This window comes from Capricornis sumatraensis, chromosome 12 (assembly GCF_032405125.1).
Source record: "Capricornis sumatraensis isolate serow.1 chromosome 12, serow.2, whole genome shotgun sequence".
In the NCBI taxonomy this organism is placed as follows: Eukaryota; Metazoa; Chordata; class Mammalia; order Artiodactyla; family Bovidae; genus Capricornis; species Capricornis sumatraensis.
Window position 1 is genome coordinate 11720243 of NC_091080.1, and position 23649 is coordinate 11743891.

The 23649-nt window shown below is 38.3% G+C and overlaps 1 protein-coding gene across 1 annotated transcript in view; it reads right to left on the bottom strand.

The window, feature by feature from the left end:
• Window positions 1-23649, bottom strand: part of TDRD3 (tudor domain containing 3) — a 134798-nt gene that overhangs the window by 96583 nt on the left and 14566 nt on the right. The window contains exons 3-4 of the mRNA XM_068984494.1: window positions 20947-21018; window positions 18179-18328 (exon numbers count right to left, since the gene is read on the bottom strand). Coding sequence (XP_068840595.1) covers window positions 18179-18328; window positions 20947-21018 — 222 coding nt within the window. The remainder of the gene's footprint in view (window positions 1-18178; window positions 18329-20946; window positions 21019-23649) is intronic.

A 23649-nucleotide genomic window follows, 5' to 3' on the forward strand; every position in this document is an offset into this window, starting at 1 on the left:
ACTAAAATAATCATTAAAGAACTTACATAGATTTTTACCACATCAACCTACTCACTGATAGCTGTACATCTATAGTTCATCTTACCACCATCTATACACAATGTGAAGAGAATGAACAACTTCCTTAACTCTACATTGATTTTCAAGCCACATCTTACAGAATGTTTCAACAGCCTTTGATAAATTCAATTCACCACACTCCATGATATAATTTCTGTATTCTTTTGTTTAATTCCTATCTTACTGGTCACACCTTGGTTGGTTCAACTTCTTTCATTCAATTGGTAAGGTTAAAATGCTGAAGGGTTTGTTCCTTATCCCTTTCCCTTCCTTTCTGCTCCCATTCCCCTGGGGATCACATGTGACCTCATGATTTTAAATATCATTCGTATGCATTTCACTCTCAAATGCATACACCCATCCCAAAGCTCACCTTTTACCTACACTCTTCTCAGTCTTGCTGCCTATTAGACATTACCAGGTGGATGCCTGAAAGGCACCTCAGTGTTAACATGTTTAAAACTAAACACCTTGTTCAAACCATGTCTTTTCCAATTCAAAATAAGCAATTCTAACCTGCGAATTTTTCAGGGCAAAAACCTTGAAGTCTTTTGTAACACCTCCTCTCGCAAGCTGTGTATTTAACCTCTCAGAAACTCTGATGGTTGTATTTTTCAAAATACCTGAATCTGAACAATTCACACTACCTATACAGCTGCCATCACTACCAAACCTTTTTCTCCCCCTGGATTATTTCAATAATTCCCTAACTTGTATGATTCCCATCTTCCCTTTCTGAACACAACAGCCAGAATTAGACTTTCTAAATGTAGGTCTGCTGATGTATTGATGTGCTGACAACCCTCCAAAGGCTCCTCATTTTTTCCTGAATGTCTTTAAGATGACTTACAGGGCCCTACATAAGCTGACTTCCATTATCACTCCTGACTTTATATTCTAGAATTTGTCCCTCTGCTTTATCCGCTTCTACTGGCCACTGTGCTATTCCTTCAATATACACTCCTGCTTCAGAGATTTGGCAGCAGCTTTTCCTTCTCCCTGGAACACTCTTCTCAGATAACCGTGTCACTAATTCTCACTGCCTTAGATTCCTGACACAAATTGCACCATCTTGAAGCCCAATCAAATTACTATATTTAAGGCTGAAATATGTGATTTACTTATTTAGTATATTATTTACTGTCCTTACTAGAATATAAACTATATAAGAATTTGAAAGAATTCTCAATTTCTGGCCATCCTATTTTATTTTTATTTTTTTATTTCCACAGTCCAGTAATTTATTTTAACTTTGAGTAATTTCAAGTTCCACAAACAAAACTACTGAAGAACACCAATATTTTGCTTGAATTCTTTCTTCTGTACACTCAGTGATCTAAAACACCACAATATCCAACATACGCAAACCTCAGGGAAGGGTTAATAAAGACACACAGATTGGAATTATGGTGTTCTTTGCTCCTGAATGGAATGGTCCCACAGAAAAAGCACAGGATACAGCACAATGTAAGGGCACCTGTTACATATGAAGTGAGCAAAACACACTAGCATTTCCTATATGTGTAATGAGGAACCCTGCATAGGTTAGAGGGCCTTTTATGCCCCCTTGAGAGTCAAGCAATTTGTCTGAAATGCATTTTTCAAACAATTTGGAGAGCACTGTGCTCCATGTAGGATATGCTCATTAGTGTTGTCTTTGTTGGCACTGACAGTCTTGCATGGTCATATACCAGTGTTTTTGCTTCAGCTTTTCTTTGAATAAAAGAGATTTACATGCATTTAGACAATACATATTGTAAGCTGTTTACATACACTAAATTTAAGAGATCCAATTTATTAGAGTTTTTTTTTTTTCTTTAAACACTACAGACTGCAAATCAGGTTCTTCACAACAGATTGAGTATTAAGCAGTTCTTCAAAGAATGAGGTGGAAAGAAGAAAAGCCCAAGTGAATAGAGCATTGAAACTATTCCCCTTTGAAAATAAATTCTACAATGATGCAGAATGTGGAATAAGCTTTTAACACAGGTGATCCAAGTTTATAGTTAAAAGCAGAAAGTAGTCCTTCATGAAATAAAGGTTACAAGAACATGTGCCTGTTTTACCTGTTATAAACTGAGAAGTGGGTAGAGAGGATGTTTCGGTATGAAATAGGCGACTACAGAATCAGCTTTCCATCTCACATCTGTACCCAAAGCCAGGCTGTGGCTTCCCGCAGGGTGGTGTAGAGTAACCATAAGCAAAGACTGACCATAAACAATAGGTTGTGTCACTGTAGCTTGTTCTTCCTTTCCTCAGTGATTCTAAAGCATCTAATTATTTGTCAAGTATTCCTTCATGACTTGGATGAAATAGAGCATGGCAAAATCCATGATATTGTGCCTCCATGCAGTTTCCAGGATAACATCTGATCTTAAAAGTTCAAAAAAAGCACAGAGACACTCCAAAGCGCACTCTTCTTTCTTCCTGCAAAAACCACTGTAGGAGCTCTTCAGCCAATTCAGTATCTTTAGATTCAGAGGTATACTGCATTGTGTCCTTGTACAGGCTATCTTTCTGACACAGCTCCACACTGTTTCTAGCAATTATTGCCTTTGAAGAGGTAAGCAGCAATTCCTCTGAACTCAAGGGGGCATAAAAGGCCCTCTAACCTATGCAGGGTTCCTCATTACACATATAGGAAATGCTAGTGTGTTTTGCTCACTTCATATGTAACAGGTGCCCTTACATTGTGCTGTATCCTGTGCTTTTTCTGTGGGACCATTCCATTCAGGAGCAAAGAACACCATAATTCCAATCTGTGTGTCTTTATTAACCCTTCCCTGAGGTTTGCGTATGTTGGATATTGTGGTGTTTTAGATCACTGAGTGTACAGAAGAAAGAATTCAAGCAAAATATTGGTGTTCTCCAGTAGTTTTGTTTGTGGAACTTGAAATTACTCAAAGTTAAAATAAATTACTGGACTGTGGAAATAAAAAAATAAAAATAAAATAGGATGGCCAGAAATTGAGAATTCTTTCAAATTCTTATATAGTTTATATTCTAGTAAGGACAGTAAATAATATACTAAATAAGTAAATCACATATTTCAGCCTTAAATATAGTAATTTGATTGGGCTTCAAGATGGTGCAATTTGTGTCAGGAATCTAAGGCAGTGAGAATTAGTGACACGGTTATCTGAGAAGAGTGTTCCAGGGAGAAGGAAAAGCTGCTGCCAAATCTCTGAAGCAGGAGTGTATATTGAAGGAATAGCACAGTGGCCAGTAGAAGCGGATAAAGCAGAGGGACAAATTCTAGAATATAAAGTCAGGAGTGATAATGGAAGTCAGCTTATGTAGGGCCCTGTAAGTCATCTTAAAGACATTCAGGAAAAAATGAGGAGCCTTTGGAGGGTTGTCAGCACATCAATACATCAGCAGACCTACATTTAGAAAGTCTAATTCTGGCTGTTGTGTTCAGAAAGGGAAGATGGGAATCATACAAGTTAGGGAATTATTGAAATAATCCAGGGGGAGAAAAAGGTTTGGTAGTGATGGCAGCTGTATAGGTAGTGTGAATTGTTCAGATTCAGGTATTTTGAAAAATACAACCATCAGAGTTTCTGAGAGGTTAAATACACAGCTTGCGAGAGGAGGTGTTACAAAAGACTTCAAGGTTTTTGCCCTGAAAAATTCGCAGGTTAGAATTGCTTATTTTGAATTGGAAAAGACATGGATCCTGCTTTTCCAAACGCTGACCCTCTCCTCTCCTCTCCCCATGTTCACAAGTCTATTCTCTATGTCTGTTTCTCCATTCAGTTCAGTTCAGTTCAGTTGCTCAGTCATGTCCGACTCCTTGCGACCCCATGAAACGCAGCATGCCAGGCCTCCCTGTCCATCATCAACTCCCAGAGTTCACTCAGACTCGCATCCATTGAGTCAGTGATGCCATCCAGCCATCTCATCCTCTGTCGTCCCCTTTTCTCCTGCCCCCAATCCCTCCCAGCATCAGAGTCTTTTCCAATGAGTCAACTCTTCGCATGAGGTGGCCAAAGGACTGGAGTTTCAGCTTTAGCATCAATCCTTCCAAAGAAATCCCAGGGCTGATCTCCTTCAGAATGGACTGGTTGGATCTCCTTGCAGTCCAAGGGACTCTCAAGAGTCTTCTCCAACACCACAGTTCAAAAGCATCAATTCTTCAGCACTCAGCTTTCTTTACAGTCCAACTCTCACATCCATACATGACTAATGGAAAAACCATAGCCTTCAATAGACAGACCTTTGTTGGCAAAGTAATGTCTCTGCTTTTGAATATGCTATCTAGGTTGGTAATAACTTTGCTTCCAAGGAGTAAGCGCCTTTTAATTTCATGGCTGCAGTCACCATCTGCAGTGATTTTGGAGCCCCCCCAAAATAAAGTCTGACACTGTTTCCACTGTTTCTCCATCTATTTCCCACGAAGTGATGGGACCATATGCCGTGATCTTCATTTTCTGAATGTTGAGCTTTAAGCCCACTTTTTCACTCTCCTCTTTCACTTTCATCAAGAGGCTTTTTAGTTGCTCTTCACTTTCTGCCATAAGGGTGGTGTCATCTGCATATCTGAGGTTATTGATATTTCTCCTGGCAATCTTGACTCCAGCTTGTGTTTCTTCCAGCCCAGCATTTCTCATGATGTACTCGGCATAGAAGTTAAATAAGCCCAGTGACAATATACAGCCTTGACATACTCCTTTTCCTATTTGGAACCAGTCTGTTGTTCCATGTCCAGTTCTAACTGTTGCTTCCTAACCTGCATACAGATTTCTCCAGAGGCAGGTTAGGTGGTCTGGTATTGCCATCTCTTTCACAATTTTCCACAGTTTATTCTAATCCACATAGTCAAAGGCTTTGGCATAGTTAATAAAGCAGAAATAGATGTTTTTCTGGAGGTCTCTTGCTTTTTCCATGATCCAGCGGATGTTGGCAATTTGATATCTGGTTCCTCTGCCTTTTCAAAAACCAGCTTGATCATCAGGAAGTTCACAGTTCACGTGTTGCTGAAGCCTGGCTTGGAGAATTTTGAACATTACTTTACTAGCATGTGAGATGAGTGCAATTGTGCGGCAGTTTGAGCATACTTTGGCATTGCCTTTCTTTGGGATTGGAATGAAAACTGACCTTTTCCAGTCCTGTGGCCACTGCTGAGTGTTCCAAATTTGCTGGCATATTGAGTGCAGCACTTTCACTGCATAATCTTTCAGGATTTGAAATACCTCTACCAGAATTCCATCACCTCCACTAGCTTTGTTTGTAGTGATGCTTTCTAAGGCCCACTTGACTTCACATTCCAGGATGTCTGGCTCTAGATGAGTGATCACACCATCGTGATTATCCGGGTCATGAAGATCCTTTCTGTACAGTTCTTCTGTGGATTCTTGCCATCTCTTCTTAATATCTTCTGCTTGTTAGGTCTATACCATTTCTGTCCTTTATCAAGCCCATTTTTGCATGAAATGTTCCCTCGGTATTTCTAATTTCCTTGAAGAGATCTCTAGTATTTCCCATTCTGCTGTTTTCCTCTATTTTTTGCATTGATCGCTGAAGGTGGCTTTCTTATCTCTTCTTGCTATTCTTTGGAACTCTGCATTCAGACGCTTGTATCTTTCCTTTTCTCCTTGGCTTTTCACTTCTCTTCTTTTCACAGCTATATGTAAGGCTTCCCCAGACAGCCATTTTGCTTTTCTGCATTTCTTTTCCATGGGGATACTCTTGATCCCTGTCTCCTGTACAATGTCACGAACTTCATTCCATAGGTCATCAGGCACTCTATCTATCAGATCTAGGCCCTTAAATCTATTTCTCACTCCCACTGTATAATCATAAGGGATTTGATTGAGGTCATACCTGAATGGTCTAGTGGTTTTCCCTATTTTCTTCAATTTGAGTCTGAATTTGGTAATAAGGAGTTCATGATCTGAGCCACAGTCAGCTTCTGGTCTTGTTGACTGTATAGAGCTTCACCATCTTTTGCTGCATAGAATACAATCAATCTGATTTCGGTGTTGACCATCTGGTGATGTCCATGTGTAGAGTCTTCTCTTCTGTTGTTGGAATATGGTGTTTGCTATGACCAGTGCATTTTCTTGGCAAAACTCTATTAGTCTTTGCCCTGCTTCTTTCCGTATTCCAAGGCCAAATCTGCCTGTTACTCCAGGTGTTTCTTAACTTCCTACTTTTGCATTCCAGTCGCCTGTAATGAAAAGGATATCTTTTTTGGTTGTTAGTTCTAAAAGGTCTTGTAGGTCTTCACAGAGTCGTTCAACTTCAGCTTCTTCAGTGTTACTGGTTGGGGCATAGACTTGGATTACTGTAGTACTGAATGGTTTGCCTTGGAAATGAACAGAGATCATTCTGTCATTTTTGAGATTGTATCCAAGTACTGCATTTCGGACTCTTCTGTTGACCATGATGGCTACTCCATTTCTTCTGAGGGATTCCTGCCCGCAGATGTAGATATAATGGTCATCTGAGTTAAATTCACCCATTCCGTTCCATTTTAGTTTACTGATTCCTAGAATGCCAATGCTCACTCTTGCCATCTCCTGTTTGACCACTTCCAATTTGCCTTGATTGATGGACCTGACATTCCAAGTTTCTATGCAATATTGCTCTTTACAGCATTGGACATTGCTTCTATCACCAGTCACATCCACAGCTGGGTATCATTTTTGCTTTGGCTCCATCCCGTCATTATTTCTGGACTTATTTCTCCACTGACCTCCAGTAACATATTGGTCACCTACTGACCTAGGGAGTACCTCTTTCAGTATCCTATCATTTTGCCTTTTCATACTGTTCATGGGGTTCTCAAGGCAAGAATTCTGAAGTGGTTTGCCATTCCCTTCTCCAGTGGACCACATTCTGTCAGACCTCTCCACCATGACCCGCCCATCTTCGGTTTCCCAGTTTGCATGGCTTAGTAGTATAGTCATTTTCAAAATACTGATTCTTCCTACCCAGGAACATGGACTATCTCTCCATCTGTTTGTCTGTGATTTCTTTCAACAGTAGCATATAATTTTCTGTGTACAGCTCTTTTGTCTCCTTAGGTAAGTTTATTCCTATTTAATTATTTTTGTTGCAATGGTGAATGGAATTGATTCCTTAATTTCTCTTTCTGACTTTCATTGTTTGTATATAGAAATGCAAATGATTTTTGTGTATTGATTTTGTATCCTGCAACACTGCTCAATTCAGTGATTAGCTCTAGTAATTTTCTGATACTATCTTTCTTTTTTTTTTTTTTTTTTTTTTTTTTTACAGGGCTCATTACTTTTTATTTTTTATTTTTTTTATTTTTTTATTTTTTTATTTTTTAAATTTTAAAATCTTTAATTCTTACATGTGTTCCCAAACATGAAATTAGGGTTTTCTATGTATAGTATCATGTCATCTGCAAACAGTGAGAGCTTTACTTCTTTTCCGATCTGGATTCCTTTTATTTCTTTTTCTTCTTTGACTGCTATAGCTAGGACTTGCAGAACTATATTGAATAATAGTGGGGAAAGTGGGCACCCTTGTCTTGTTCCTGATCTTAGGGGGAATGCTTTCAGTTTTTCACAACTGAGAACAATGTTTTCTGTAGGCTTATCATATATGGCCTTTACTATGTTGAGGTAAGTTCCTTCTATGCCTATTTTTTGAAGAGTTTTAATCATAAATGGGTGCTGAATTTTGTCAAAGGTTTCTTCTCCATCCACTGAGATTATCATATGGTTTTTATCTTTCAGTTTGTTAATATGGTGTATCACATTGATTGATTTGCATATACTGAAGAATCCTTGCATCCCTAGAATAAACCCAACTTGATCATGGTATATAGCTTTCTAATGTGTTGCTGAATTCTGTTTGCTAAAATTTTGCTGAGAAACTTTGCATGTATGTGCATCAGTGATACTGGCCTGTAGTTTTCTTTTTTGTGTGTTGTCCTTGTCGGTATCAGGGTGATGGTGGCCTCGTAGAATGAGTTTGGAAGTGTTCCTTCCTCTGAATTTTTTTGAAAAAGTTTTAGAAGGACAGGCATTAGCTCTTCTGGAAATGTTTGACAGAGCTCTCCTGCGAAGCCATCTGGTCCTGGGCTTTTGCTTCTTGGGAGATTTTTGATCATAGCTTTAATTTCAGTGCTTGTAATTGGGTTGTTCACAATTTTTATTTCTTCCTGGTTCAGTCTTGGAAGATTGAACTTTTCTAAGAATCTGTTCATTTCTTCCAGGTTATCCATTTTACTGCCATATAATTGTTCAAAACAGTCTCTTATAATCCTTTGTATTTCTACATTGTCTAACATTTCTGGATTGTTGTAACCTCTCCTTTTTCATTTCTAATTTTGTTGATTTGCTTCTTCTCTCTTTTTTTTCTTGAGAGGTCTGGCTAAAGGTTTGTCAATTTTGTTTATCTTCTCAAAGAACCAGCTTTTAGTTTTATTAATCTTTACTATTGTTTCTTTCATTTCATTTATTTCTGCTCAGATCTTTATGATTTCTTTCCTTCTATTAATTTTTGCCAGGGGGTGGGGGGGGGGCGGGCGGTTGTTGTTCTTTTTCCAGTTGCTTTCGGTGTAAAGTTAGGTTGTCTATTCGATGTTTTTCTTGCTTCTTGAGGTAGAACTGTATTGCTATAAACTTCCTTCTTAAAACTGCTTTTGCTGTATCCCATAGGTTTTGAGTTGTCATGTTTTCATTGTCATTTGTTTCTAGAATTTTTTTTTATTTCTCTTTTGATTTGTTCAGTAATCTGTTGGTTAATGAGAAACGTTGTTTAATCTCCATGTATTTGTGTTTCTTACAGTTTTTTTTCTTGTAGTTGATATCTAGTCTCACAGCATTGCAGTCAGATAAGATGCTTGATACAATTAAAATTTTCTTAAATTTACTGAGGTTTGATTTGTGACCCAAGAAGCAGTATATCCTGGAGAATGTTCCCTGTGCACTTGAGAAGAAGATGTATTCTACATTGGAATGGAAGGTCCTGAAGATATCACTGAGATCCATATCATCTAATGTATCATTTAAGACTTGTGTTTCCTTATTTTGTTTGATTATCCATTGGTGTGAGTGGGGTGTTAACGTCTCCTATTATTATTGTGTTACTGTCAATTTCTCCTTTTACGTTTGTTAGTGTTTGTCTAATGTATTGATGTGCTCCTATGCTGGATGCATAGATATTTGCAATTGTTATGTCTTCCTCTTGGATTGATTCCTTGATCATTATGTGGTGTCCTTCCTTATGTCTTATAATATCCTTTATTTTAAGGTCTATTTTGTCTGATATGAGGATTGCTACTCCAGCTTTCTATTGCTTCCGATTTGCATTGAATATATTTTTCAATCCTTTTACTTTCAGTCTTTACGTGTCTTTAGGTCTTAAGTGGGTTTCTTGTAAAGAGCATATCAGTTCAATTCAGGTCAGTTGCTCAGTTATGTCCGACTCTCTGTGACCCCATGAATTGCAGCACGCCAGGCCTCCCTGTCCATCACCATCTCCTCGAGTTCACTCAGACTCAAGTCCATCAAGTCAGTGATGCCATCCAGCCATCGCATCCTCTGTCATCCCCTTTTCTCCTGCCCCTAATCCCTCCCAGCATCAGAGTCTTTTCCAATGAGTCAACTCTTCGCATGAGGTGGCCAAAGGACTGGAGTTTCAGCTTTAGCATCATTCCTTCCAAAGAAATCCCAGGGCTGATCTCCTTCAGAATGGGCTGGTTGGATCTCCTTGCAGTCCAAGGGACTCTCAAGAGTCTTCTCCAACACCACAGTTCAAAAGCAACAATTCTTCGGCACTCAGCCTTCTTCACAGTCCAACTCTCACATCCATACATGACCACAGGAAAAACCATAGCCTTGACTAGACGGACCTTAGTTGGCAAAGTAATGTCCCTGCTTTTGAATATGCTATCTAGGTTGGTCATCACTTTTCTTCCAAGGAGTAAGCATCTTTTAATTTCATGGCTGCAGTCACCATCTGCAGTGATTTTGGAGCCCAAAAAAATGAAGTCTGACACTGTTTCCACTGTTTCCCCATCTATTTCCCATGAAGTGATGGGACCGGATGCCATGATCTTCGTTTTCTGAATGTTGAGCTTTAAGCCAACTTTTTCACTCTCTTCTTTCACTTTCATCAAGAAGCTTTTTACTTCCTCTTCACTTTCTGCCATAAGGGTGGTGTTATCTGCATATCTGAGGTTATTATTTCTCCCAGCAATCTTGATTCCAGCTTGTGTTTCCTCCAGCCCAGCGTTTCTCATGATGTACTCTGCATAGAAGTTAAATAAGCAGGGTGACAATATACAGCCTTGACGTACTCCTTTTCCTATTTGGAACCAGTCTGTTTGTTCTATGTCCAGTTCGAACTGTTGCTTCCTGGCCTGCATACAGATTTCTCAAGAGGCAAGTCAGGTGGTCTGGTATTCCCATCTCTCTCAGAATTTTCCACAGTTTATTGTGATCCACACAGTCAAAGGCTTTGCCATAGTCAATAAAGCAGAAATAAATGTTTTCCTGGAACTCTCTTGTGTTTTTGATGATCCAGCAGATGTTGGCAATTTGATCTCTGGTTCCTCTGCCTTTTCTAAAACCAGCTTGAACATCAGGAAGTTCATGGTTCACATATTGTTGAAGCCTGGCTTGGAGAATTTTGAGCATTACTTTACTAGCGTGTGAGATGAGTGCAATATATGGGTCTTATTTTTGTATCCATTCAGCCAGTCTGTGTCTTTTGGTTGGCACATTTAATCTATTTACATTCAAAGTAATTATTGATATATATGTTCTTATTGCCAATTTCTCAATTGTTTGGGGTTGATTTTGTAGATCTTTTTTCTTATCTTGACTATATAAGCTGGTTTAACATTTGTTGTAAAGCTGGTTTGGTGGTACAGAATTCTCTTAACTTTTGCTTGTCTGAAAAGCTTTTTATTTTTTCATCAATTTTGAATGTGACCCTTTCTGGGTACAGTAATCATGGCTGTAGATTTTTCCCTTTCAGTACTTTAAATATATCCTGCCATTCCCTCCTGGCCTGTAGAGTTTCTACTGAAAGATCAGTGTAGGGGTTTCCCTTGTTTGTTACTTGTTGCTTCTCTCTTGATGCTTTTAATATTCTTTCTTTGTGTCTATCTTTGTTAGTTTGATTAGTATGTGTGTTGGTGTGTTTCTCCTTGGGTTTGTCCTCTACTGGACTCTTTTCGCCTCTTGGACTTGATTGAGGATCTCCTTTTCCATGTTGGGGAAATTTTCAACTATAATCTCTTCAAAAATTTTCTCATACACTTTCTTTTTCTCTTCTTATTCTGGGACCCCTGTAATTCAAATATTGGTGTATTTGGTATTGTCTCAGAGGTCTCTAGACTATCCTCAGTTCTTTTCATTCTTTTTACTTTATTCTGCTCTTCAGAAATTATTTCCAACATTTTATCATCCAGCTCACTGATTTGTTCTTCTGCTTCAAATATTCTGGTACTGATTTCTTCTAGAGTATTTTTAATTTCAGTAATTGTGTTGTCTCTGTATGCTACTTCTTTAATACTTTTAGGTCTTTATTAATTAATTCTTGCATTTTCTCCATTTTTTTTTCAAGGTTTTTGACCATCTTTACTATCATTATTCTGAATTCTTTTTCAGGTAGTTTGCCTATTTCCTCTTCATTTATTTGGACTTCTGTGTTTCTAGTCTGTTGCTTCATTTGTGTAGTATTTCTCTGCCTTTTTATTTATTTAGTTTTTAACTTGTGTTTGAGGTCTCCTTCTCCCAGGCTTCAAGGTTGAATTCTTTCTCCCTCTTGGTTTCCGCCCTCCTAAGGTTGGTCCAGTGGTTTGTGAAAGTTTCCTATACGGTGATATTTGTGCTGAGTTTTTGTTTGTTTCTTTTTCCTCTGATGGGCAAAGCTGAGTGAGGTGGTAATTCTGTCTGCTGATGACTGGGTTTGTATTTTTGTTTTGTTTGTTGTTTAGGTGAGGCATCCTGCACAGGGTGCTACTGGTGTTTGGTGATGGCAGGTCTTCTATTCAAGTAGTTTCCTTTGTGTGAATACTCACTTTTGGATACTCCCTAGGGTTAGTTCTCTGGTAGTCTAGGGTTTTGGAGTCAGTGCTCCTACTCCAAAGTCTCGAGGCTTGATCTCTGGCCAGGAACGAAGATTTCACAAGTGTTTTGTTATGCAATTGAGATTAAAACAAATACCCAAAAACAAGGGACCAAAGATGAATCCCAGACAAATGGCAGTTACAAAATCAGACAAGTAATAATTTAAAAAATGGAATATACTCATATACACCCATGAGCAAAGTCAATACAGTCCAACAAAAATAAAGTACAGTAGACTGACCTGGTGAACAAAGGAAATAAAAATTATATTTACCAGTTAATAACAAAACTAACTAAAGGAAAAACTGGAAAACAAAACTAAAGCAAGGTGCCAAGTGGGGAATAAGGCAATGAAAACAAAACTAACAAGTATGTTGAGAGGAAAGGAAAGAAAGAAAGAATAGATATGAAAAGTTAAATAAAGGTAGATAAAGAAGATTTATATACATTAAGACTAACTGCAAGGCGAAAAGAAAAGCAGGAAAGGCAAACAAAGAAATAAATGTAGAAAGAATATAATAGGTTTTAAAAAATTAAAATTATAAAAGAGATAAGAAAAAGAAAAACAGAAGAAAGAAAAAGGGAGAAAAAAAAAAAAAAAGGAAAACTCCACAAAACTGCAAAAGCCCAAATGGAGAGGCAGAGGTTTATCACAACAATAAAAAATGTGACTGAGAAAAATTAAAAAAAAGCTCAAAAGTTTAATTAGATTTCACAGTGCCAATAAAATTAACAATTGAAACAGAGGGGGGAAAAGAAGGGAAAAAAAAATCCAAAAGAATCTACAAAACAAGTCAAAACATAAGAAAAATAAATGTTTTTCTTGAGTCACTGCTCAAGAGTTCTTTCCCTTGCTGGGAATTAGAGTCCACCTCACCTCCCTAGCATGCCCTCCAACACTCTGATCTCTGGACCTACTGTGGGGGCAGCTCAGATTCTAATCTGGTCCTACTTCTGTGTGTTCTTGCTTGCAATGTCCACAACTATCAGATTGTGGACTAGTGCAATTTCTTTTGTGGGAGCTCTCAATGACCTTTTATAAAGACACAGAGTCTGCCTAGATGATCATGTGGATTTAGTCTGCAGCTTGTAGAGCTGGTGGGAAGGTTTTGGGTCTTCTTCCTTAACGACACTGCCCCTGGGTTTCAACTGTGGTTTTAATTTCACCTGTGCATATGGGTCATCCACTGGGGTTTGCTCCAGAGGACTTGGGTTTGCCCCTGTGAAGGCCAAGTGTGGAGGTGGTGCAGCTGCTTGCATCACAGGGGTTCTGGCAGCACCAGGTACTCAGTGGGGTTGGCGGCTAGGGCAGCAGGAAATACAGTACTCTAGAAGGGTATGGCAACCAGTGTTGGCCAATACACTCCAGTATTCTTAGCTGGAGAACCCCCTGCTCCCTGACAGAGAAGCCTGGCAGGCCAGTCTATAGGGTCGCAAAGAGCCCAGACACAACTGAAGCGACCCTGCATTCATAGACATAAGACTTTTTTTGCCTGTGGCAGCTCTGCCCCAGTGACAGTTGAGCGTGAAGGTGGCTCAGCTGCTTGGCTTGCGGGGACCCTGGAAGCGCTAAGTGTGCAGGGACATGGACTGCCTCCACTGCAGGAGTTAAGGCCCTATCAGTCTTTTTTCAAGCCTCTTGTAGCTGGTGATCAGTAGGCCTCTTTGGCCAGTCTTTCTCCGTAGCTCCACCTGTTCAGGCACTTAGAGGGCTCCCTTGCTTGGGGTCCTTCTCTGTTACTCAGCATGTCAGACACATAGAGGGGCCTCCGTGGCTGGGGTCTTACTCTGTAAATCGGTGTGCAGGCACTTAAAGAGACACCCTGGGTCAGGTGCTACTCTAGTTTGGCACATCAGTCACTTAAAGGGCACTCCGGGTGGGGTCCTACTCTGTAGATCAATCCATCAGTCAGTTAAAGGAGCACCCTGGGTGGGGTCCTACTCTGTAGTTCAGTGCGTCAGGTGTTTGATGGGCCAGCCTCTCTACTGTTCAGCTGCCAATGCTGGCATGTGGAGAGAGAGAGGCTATGGTGATTACTCCAGCCCCTATGCATGACCCAGCAGTATCCCTTGCTTCCATGGCTGCCTGGCTTTCCTCCACAGGCATTTTCCACCACAATCTCCTCCCTCACATCCCCTCAATCTATCTCTCTGCAGTCAACAGCAACCCTCACCCTGGCTGCTCCACAATCCCTAAACTCCAGCTCCCAACAGCTGTGCTTTCCAGGGGACCTGCATCTCTGTCTGGGTTATGTATGGCCGAAGCAAGGACTGTCTGATTCTCATTCCATTTAGGCTGTCACAGATCAGCTGCCTCACTCTCAGCCTTAACTGTTTCTCCTCTGACTCAGACAATTGCCCTGATGTGGAGATCAGTTTCCCCTCCTGCCAAGGGCAAGTCCAGTCCTACTAACATTCCTGTTTCCCCCCGCTAGTTCCTTCATCCTACCGAGTTTTGTGTGGTTCCAAATACTCTTTTCCATTGGTCAGGTACTCCTGTCTGCTCTCAGCTGGTGTTCTGCATGCACTTCTGTGTCTGAAGGTGTATTCCGGACGTATCCGTGGAGAGAGATGTGCTCCACGTCCACCCAGTCCTCCGCCATCTTGTTCTCCTCCTCTGACCATCCTATTTTAAATTGCCTCCCCCTGACAACCCTGACCAATCAATATCTTCCTAACTGCCCATCCTACTTTACTTTTGCCCATGGCACTTATCAACTTCTAACCTACCATATAATTTATATACTTACTGCTATGCCAATCTGTTTAACTTACAAAAAGGTAAGCTTGATAACGGCAGAAATCTTTTGTATATTCAGTCATTGTTTAAACTGAGGCATTTAAGATACTTCCTGGCATATTACACGTTCTCAAAAAAATATTTATTGGATGAAGGACTAAAGGAAGAAAGGAATGAAAAACATCACTTGGTCATCTGCAGTAGATTCCACCAAACAAACCCATATTAAGTGGCTAAATAGACAAACATAAACTATCTTTCCAGGAAAATTACACTGTTATATAATTTTGCTTATCAGGCACTCATTAAATATGAATATGTATGTGTATACTCATCTATGTAGAAAGATACAATCTTCTACTGTAATATATGTAGGTTAGCCCCAGAATTGTCACTGGGTAACATTGGGCACATTCTTACAGTTTTGAGCCTCTTACATATAAACTGAAAAGTTGAAATTCTGCTTTAGAAAACTATGATTCTTTATTTACAAATACTTATGGGAAAATAAAATGTGATCAATTATGACTTTAAAAAATGAAGCCTATTACCATATATTAACTGCTACTGCTAAGTAGCTTCAGTCATGTCCGACTCTGTGCGAGCCCAAAGATGGAAGCCCACCAGGCTGCCCCATCCCTGGGATTCTCCAGGCAAGAACACTGGAGTGGGCTGCCATTTCCTTCTCCAATGCACGAAAGTGAGAAGTGAAAGTGAAGTCACTCAGTCGTGTCCGATGCTTAGAGACCCCGTGGACTGCAGCCTACCAGTCCATGGGATTTTCCAGGCAAGAGTACTGGAGTGGGGTGCCATTGCCTTCTCTGATATATTAACTAGAGTACAGTAAATAGACATCAAACAAAATTTTGGGAAGAAAGTCTGTCTGAGAAAAATGTAAATCAAAATAACACCTTTGTTACAATCATTAAGAAGTTGATCTATTCTTAATATCCTCTTCTGAAACTCCATAATTTAAAGTTTTTGGGAAAGGAAGAAATACATTTTATGCTAACTGGATAAAATGAATTAATTTCAGAGATATTACAATGATTTTTAAACGTGCCTTAGAATAGAGAAAACACTGAGGAATAGCAATAGTCACATCGAAGGTTTTTAGCAAAAGAATGAGGAGAGCACGGCAACCACTCTAGTATTCTTGCCTGGAGAATCCCCATGGACAGAGGAGCCTTGGGGGCTATAGTCTATGGAATCACAAAGAGTCAGACATGACTGAGAGACTAAGCATAGTACAGCAAAGGAATATTGAACCTGGCAGGCTGAAGTCTATAGGGTCACACAGAGTTGGACCTGACTGAAGTAACTTAACAACCTAACGCTGTGACTGAAGCTGTGAAACTATAACTAGGGATCTCAGCTACTCTGCATTATTCCAGCACTGTTCCTTAGTTAGGATATGGCTGTGATCTTATGCTTACAATGCCTGACTTCTACCCTAGTTCAACATTAGCTTAGCTTGCTAAAATGCAGAAAACTGTTGGTGCTTACTGAGACTGAAGATTAGTTAGTTGTTCTATAAACCTCACCCTTGTTCCTTATTCTCCAGAAATAGTTAACCAAAGATTTATGACTTAGATAATGTTCCAATCACAAGTGAGACTTGAGAGCTACTTGGAATTGTGCGATCAAGACAAGCACCTCTGAAAACAGAAGACAACCCCCTCCCTATGAGCACCATAGCCCTTTCCTCTTTCCCCTGTGTAATCTCCAAGCAAAACCTGGCAAGTTGGGAGCTGGCTTTTTGGAATATACTCCCACCTTTCTCCTCAGAATTGCCAGCCTCCTTAATAAAGCCATATTTCCTTTTAACCAACACTCTCATTATTGGATTCTTGAATGATAAGCAGCTGAACAGGAATTCAATAACAATATCATGATCTGTGCCATGTAGTATCCTAAGCGTTTTAAATATTAGCAATTTTAATTCTTACAGTAAACATATGAAGTAGGTACTACTGTTATCATCTTTTCATAGATAAATAAAATGTGGCACAAAATTTAAGTAATCTATCCAAGTTCTCAGCAGTATATGGTTCTAGGCTAATTCCAGAATTTGTGCTCTTGTCCCACTGGATCATCTTTTCATAAATAAAAGAAAATGAAGAAAATGGTACAAAACTTAAGTAATCTATCCAACGATGCTGAAGCTGAAACTCCAGTACTTTGGCCACCTCATGTGAAGAGATGACTCAGTGGAAAAGACTCTGATGCTGGGAGGGATTGGGGGCAGGAGGAGAAGGGGATGACGGAGGATGAGATGGCTGGATGGCATCACTGACTTGATGGATGTGAGTTTGAGTGAACTCCGGGAGTTGGTGATGGACAGGGAGGCCTGGCTTACTGCAATTCATGGGGTCGCAAAGAGTCAGACATGACTGAGCAACTGAACTGAACTGAAATGATCCAAGTTCTCCACAGTATATGCTTCTATGTTGCCCAAATCTAGAATTTGTGCTCTTGTCTGCCTATCATAAACAGACAGCAGAATGACACTGTGGGAAGAACTACCAAAATTCAAGAAGCCCCCTCTTAAATTTTGAATTTAAATAGGAAAAAAATTGTTAGCTAAGGTTTATTGCTGGTTTTGAATAAAGAAATTTATTTCAGTATCACTGGTTAAGAAAATCCTGTTTAAGCAGCCAACTAATTCTTCAACTAAAATTTCTTATCAAAAGCTACAAATCAATGAATAACTAAAGAACTAACATATTTCAAATAAGTAAGAAATTAAAAATAATGAAAAGAAAATCTTTTGTCTAATAATAGTAAATAAGAGAGGGTATGTACAAATGCAAAGATAAAAATTATTTTTTACTATACATTAGATTTAAGAATGAAAACTGACAAAATTGTTAATCCTGAGCCATTGATTTACCTTTTAATTTTTACCTGAACCCCTCCAAGGTTTCTATTACAGGAGATAACTTTCCTCAGAAAGTACCATCTATCCCAACAAATAATAGGAACCCCTCTGCCATTAAAAAAAAAAAGTTGTTGTGTTCAGTTGTATACTGTTAAGAAAAAAAGAAAGAGGGAGAAAAGAAGGGTGGTTTGTCAGCAAAAGCAACTTAATGGAATTGTTAAGGAAACTTGGAAAAGGAATGTTTACAAGTAAAATGGTGTAAGCTTAAGACTCCAAAGATACCAGGACATTCTCTACTGATAGAATATGGAAAAAGAATGTCAAAAGTTTGTTCAATTAGTTACTTTATGTGAAAAGACAATAATGAATGTGAGTAATCTAAATAGAACAGAAAGGCAAGGAATAAGAGAAATTTGCAATGATTTAGCTTCTTACCTCTTTGCTCTTTGCAACTTCTGCAATAGCAGCAGTCCTTTGCTTTTCAAATTCATCATTATCATTTGGAGGTTTGACAGGCATTGTCACTTGTAATGTCTTTCTTCGATCAAGTTCTCTGCTATCCACTTGGATATGAGACACACACTTCTGATAATAATAAATAAAAACAAAATGCTTCAGTAATATCAGAAGAGATTCAATTTTTTGTAAGAAAGTATATATCATCAAAAGAAATATCTGAATCACAACAAGTAAGAGCCCATAAAAATATAATTCTAACTAACTGAAGTAACTTTAACTGTAACTAGTAAGTGAAAGCTACACGAAATATAGCCATCTAAAAGGGGGAGCATATTTAAAACATGCATTAAACCAAAAGTTCTAGGTTTCATTTTAAGATAATGATTTAAAATAATTTAAAATTTCAAACAGTCTAGACTATTGCACAGAAGAAAATTCGGTTTTTTATTAAGACCTGATTTCCACATTATGACACAACATCCATGAGGGCTAAGTAGTATAGTGACTTTTACATATAGAAAGATGTCTTTCAACTTATAAACCAAATCGAAAGCTAAAAACATACCCTCTCCCCCAATCAGGCTGCAAAGTTGTGGGATTTTAGTCTCTTAAGACAAATGAAGAAAGCCCTCAATGTCTAAAAATAAGCCCTGAATGCAATTCTCCCTTTTAATCCTAGCAGCAAAACTCCTATAAAATGAACCTTTTTCAACTCAGTAATTTTAATGAGGAATAAAAATATGTTTTCAAGTAAATGTGTTATGGAAATACAGATGTTCAATAATATACATATAAAATAAAATAGCTGATTCCAACACACAGCCAGCATACTCTGTCTTTAACCAATGTACAAGGCTAAGATGCTGAAGAAGAGATTTTCACAAAGTACTTCATAAACAAATAACATTATTGAAGCTGTAACTTTTAACATACTTCCTAATTCCAAACTGGATAGTTACTTTTACATATAGAAAGATGTCTTTCAACTTATAAACCAAATCAAAAGCTAAAAACATACTCTCTCCCTCCGTCAGGCTAAAAAGTTGTGGGATTTTAGTCTCTTGAGACAAATTTCAGGAAATCCTAGAGGAAATCAGTCCTAAATATTCATTGGAAGGACTGATGCTGAAGCTGAAACCCCAATATTTTGGCCACCTGATGCAAAGAACTGACTCACTGGAAAAGACCCTGATCCTGGGAAAGATTGAAGGCAGGAGGAGAAGGGGACAACAGAGGATGAGATGGTTGGATGGCATCACCGACTAGATGGATATGAGTCTGAGCAAGCTCCAGGAGTTGGTGATGGACAGGGAAGCATGCCATGCTGCAGATCATGGGGTCGCAAAGCGTCGGTCACAACTGAGTGACTGAACTGAACTCAAAAAAAAAAAAAAGAGCTATATATACTTTAAATTCTTGAAAATAATTAAATTATAAGTCTCTGTTAGCAATTTATGCAAGAAATATTATCCCTAAAATGTCTATGAGGAAAGAAAATTTTTAAAAATAGTACTTATTATTTATGTAAGTTAATAGAATGTTTTCATTCTTGGGATTTTTCACTAGAAAAATGAGAATATCATCAGCATGCCTCCTTTTATATTGAATTTCACATGTTCTTAAGCACAATAAAAAATGGCATATGTTTTTAAATACTTTCAAAATAGCCATGATGCAAGCATGAATTATTTAATTTTGAGCAGATCCTCTAAAAAAGTGTTTTGAAGAGGATGCCATTCAATGGATTCTGCTCATTTATTTCCTGATCAACTAGATATGTTTCTCGTACCAAATTTTTTTAAATTGTTACTGAGATGTAGGTCTCTGTTTCCTAGCTGCTGTGTTCCCAACTTATCTTCACCTTTGAGTCAGCATTCTTGAACGAAAATAAAGCTCAAATGCAAGGCAGGTTACCAAGAGCTAAATTTTAGTAGCATCATATGACAAAGAGCAAGCAGTCAGAGGGATTGATTACTCTCAGATTCTTCAGATATAAAGCAGGAACAAGCTAAAGGAGATTGTTTTGAATGCAATCTGATGTTTAGCACAACCAGAAAGACAAGATACTGGCCAGCTGAGGAGCTACTTTGAGGTAACATTCTGCAGCAAGGTGGCTGAAAATTAGTAAATAATTAGGAAATAAAAATGTTTCACTTATGTGAGAGAAAGATCAGGGACACCTTAGTTGAAAAGGAAAATATCAACTGGAAACAAAATTAAGTCTTTGACAAAGATGGGTCTTTGGATGAAAGCAGAAGAACAGAGTCTCAGAAGGGACAGCTGGGAGAGTAGGTTCTCCTAAAGTGCAATGATGCCCTTCCTTGTTCCAATTTTTTTGTCTCCTATCTATTCTTCTGTTGATGCTTTTATTTTTCCTCCCTCTTTTGTTTTTAATGAGTAAAGTGAGAAATTACAGTATATTTTTTTCTTCTTATATTTGCATTTCTCTCTCTCTCAAAAAACAAAAGCCCCCACCATCACCTTATCTTAGTCTTAAATTGACATCTGGTGTGTCTCTTAATTCTTTGAATCTTTTGGTTAACAGCATTTCAGAAAAGAATCTACAACGAAACGTAAGTTAAAGAGAAAAAACACAATTATCAATTTCTTATAATTAATATATTTCCACGTAACTCCTATGACCGCTGAGTGAAGAGGTCAGCACAAAACTGAGCACAACATGAATATAAATGTAAAGTACTTTTTGCTGATTGAAATTCATCTGCCAAAGTGAAAGTCATTACCTGTCCAAAAGGCACAAAAGGAGGTGGTCCACCTTCAGTTCCAATATTGCTTCTATTGTGTTTTGACAAGCTCTGTGAGAAAGGTGAATTATAAAACAGATTTATACATTAAAAATATATTCAACAACACTTATGCACAAGAAATCCAATTATTTTAGTAGATTCCTAAAACAGAAAAAAAAAGCCTATTAATTATTTTACACTATATAAAACATATGCAAAGTTCAAGAAAATAGCAAGGAGAGATAAGGCCTTCAGTGAACAATCCAAAGAAATAGAGGAAAACAACAGAATGGGAAAAACTACCGATCTCTTCAAGAAAATTGGCGCTATCAAAGGAACATTTCATGCAGGAATGAGCACAATAAAGGACAGAAACTGTAAGGACCTAACAGAAGCAAAAGAGATTAAGAAGAGGTGGCAAGAATACACAGAAAAACTATACAAAAAAGGTTATTAATGACCTGGATAAGGACAATGGTGTGATGACTCACCTAGAGCCAGACATCCTGTGTGTGAATTCAAGTGGGCCTGAGGAAGCATTACTATGAACAAAGCTAGAGGAGGTGATAGAATTATAGCTGAGATATTTATAATTCTAAAAGATGATGCTGTTAAAGTATCAATATGTCAGCAAATGTGGAAAACTCAGCAGTGGCCACAAGACGGGAAAAGGTCAGTTTTCATTCCAATCCCAAAGAAAGGCGATGCCAAAGAATATTCAAACTAACACACAATTGCACTCATTTCACATACTAGCAAGGTAATGCTGAAAATTCTCTAAGCTAGACTTCAACAATATGTAAACTGAGAACTTCCAGATGTTCAAGCTGGATTTAGAAAAGGCAGAGGAATCAGAGATCAAAGTGCCAACATCTGCTGGATCATAGAAAAAGCAATTCCAGAAAAATATCTGCTTCATTGACTACGCCTTTGACTGTGCAGATCAGAACAAACTGGAAAATTCTTAAGAGATGGGAATACCAGACCATTCTACCTGTCTCTTGAGAAATCTGTATGCAGGTCAAGAAGCAACAGTTAGAACCAGACATGGAGCAACAGATTGGTTCAAAATTGGGAAAGGAGTATAATAAGGCTGTATATTGTCACCCTGCTTATTTAACTTATGCAAAGCACATCATCAAAAATGCTGGGCTGGATGAATCACAAGCTGGAATCAAGATTGCCAGGAGAAACACAGCAACCTCAGGTATGCAAATGATGCCACCCTAATGGCAGAAACTGAAAAGGAACTAAAGAACCTCTTGATGAGGGTGAAAGAGGAGAGTGAAAAAGCTGGCTTAAAATTCAACATTCAAAAAACTAAGATCATGATATCCAGTCCCATCACTTCATGGCAAACAGAAAGAGAGAAAGTAGAAGAAGTGACAGATTTTAATTTATTTCATTTCTTGGGCTCTAAAATCACTGAGGATGGTTACTGCAGCCATGAAATTAAAAGATGCTGTTCCTTAGAAAGAAAGCTATGACAAACGCAGACAGTGTATTAAAAAGCAGAGGCATCATTTTGCCAACAAAAGTCCATATAGTCAAAGCTACGGTTTTTCCAGTAGTCACGTATGGACGTGAAAGTTGGACCATAAAAGAAAGTTGAGCATGAAAGAACTGATGCTTTTGAACTGTGGTGCTACAGAAGACTTTTTAGAGTCCCTTGGACTGCAATGAGATCAAACTAGTCAATACTAAAGAAAATCAACCCTGAATATTCATTTTAAGGACTGATACTTAAGCTGAAACTCCAACATGTTGGCCACCTGATGTGAAGAACCAACTCACTGGAAAAGACTCTGATACTGGAAAAGATTGAAGGCAAAATGGAAAAGGGGGTGGCAGAGAATGAGATGGTTGGATGGCATCACTGACTCAATGGACATGAGTTTGAACAAACTCCAGGAGACAGTGAAGGATAGGGGAGGCAGGTGTATTGCAGTCAATGGTGTCACAAATAATCAGACAGGCCTTAGGGACTAAACAAGAGTCCCTGTATTATATAAAGTATATTTTGCATTTTATGTCAGTTATATTAAAAAGCACTAAGACTAAAGGCAACAATAATCAGTTTAATTAAAGAACACTATAAACTGTATATGAATATCATATTTCTTGATAAGCTGTATTTAAGATGTTAATCTAGTAAAAAAAAAAAAAACACAAATGCATAAAATAATTGAGAGGTCCTTTCCCTAGTTTTAATTTAGATATTAAAAAAAAAGACCAGCCAAAGCCAAAAAATCAAGTTTTTTATGTATGACTTTCTTATAGATCATATAAGCTACCAATAATACCATTTTCCAAAGCACATTATATAATAAAAAGCATATTACAGGATTTCTACTTTCCATCCTGATGAATGTATAAGAGTCAAGACTTAAATCGCCCTCTACAACTAGGAATATGGACAACATATAAGAAACAAATGTTTTATGACACATGGCAAGAAGTAATGTAGGACTGTAAGTCCAAAGAGAAAAAGAAAAAATAACAGGTGAGCTCTGCCCCTCTGTTTGAGACATGATGCAGACAGAGAGCACAGAAAGCTACATTGGGAAAATCAGTCTCATAGCTCAAGGTGGACTGAAATAATTGGAAGCCCTGGGGCAGAGGCTTGAAAAAGAGAGTCCCGTACGGAAAAAAATGCTCCAGAAACCTGCACAGGATCTCCCGTAAGTCACTGCTGAGAAC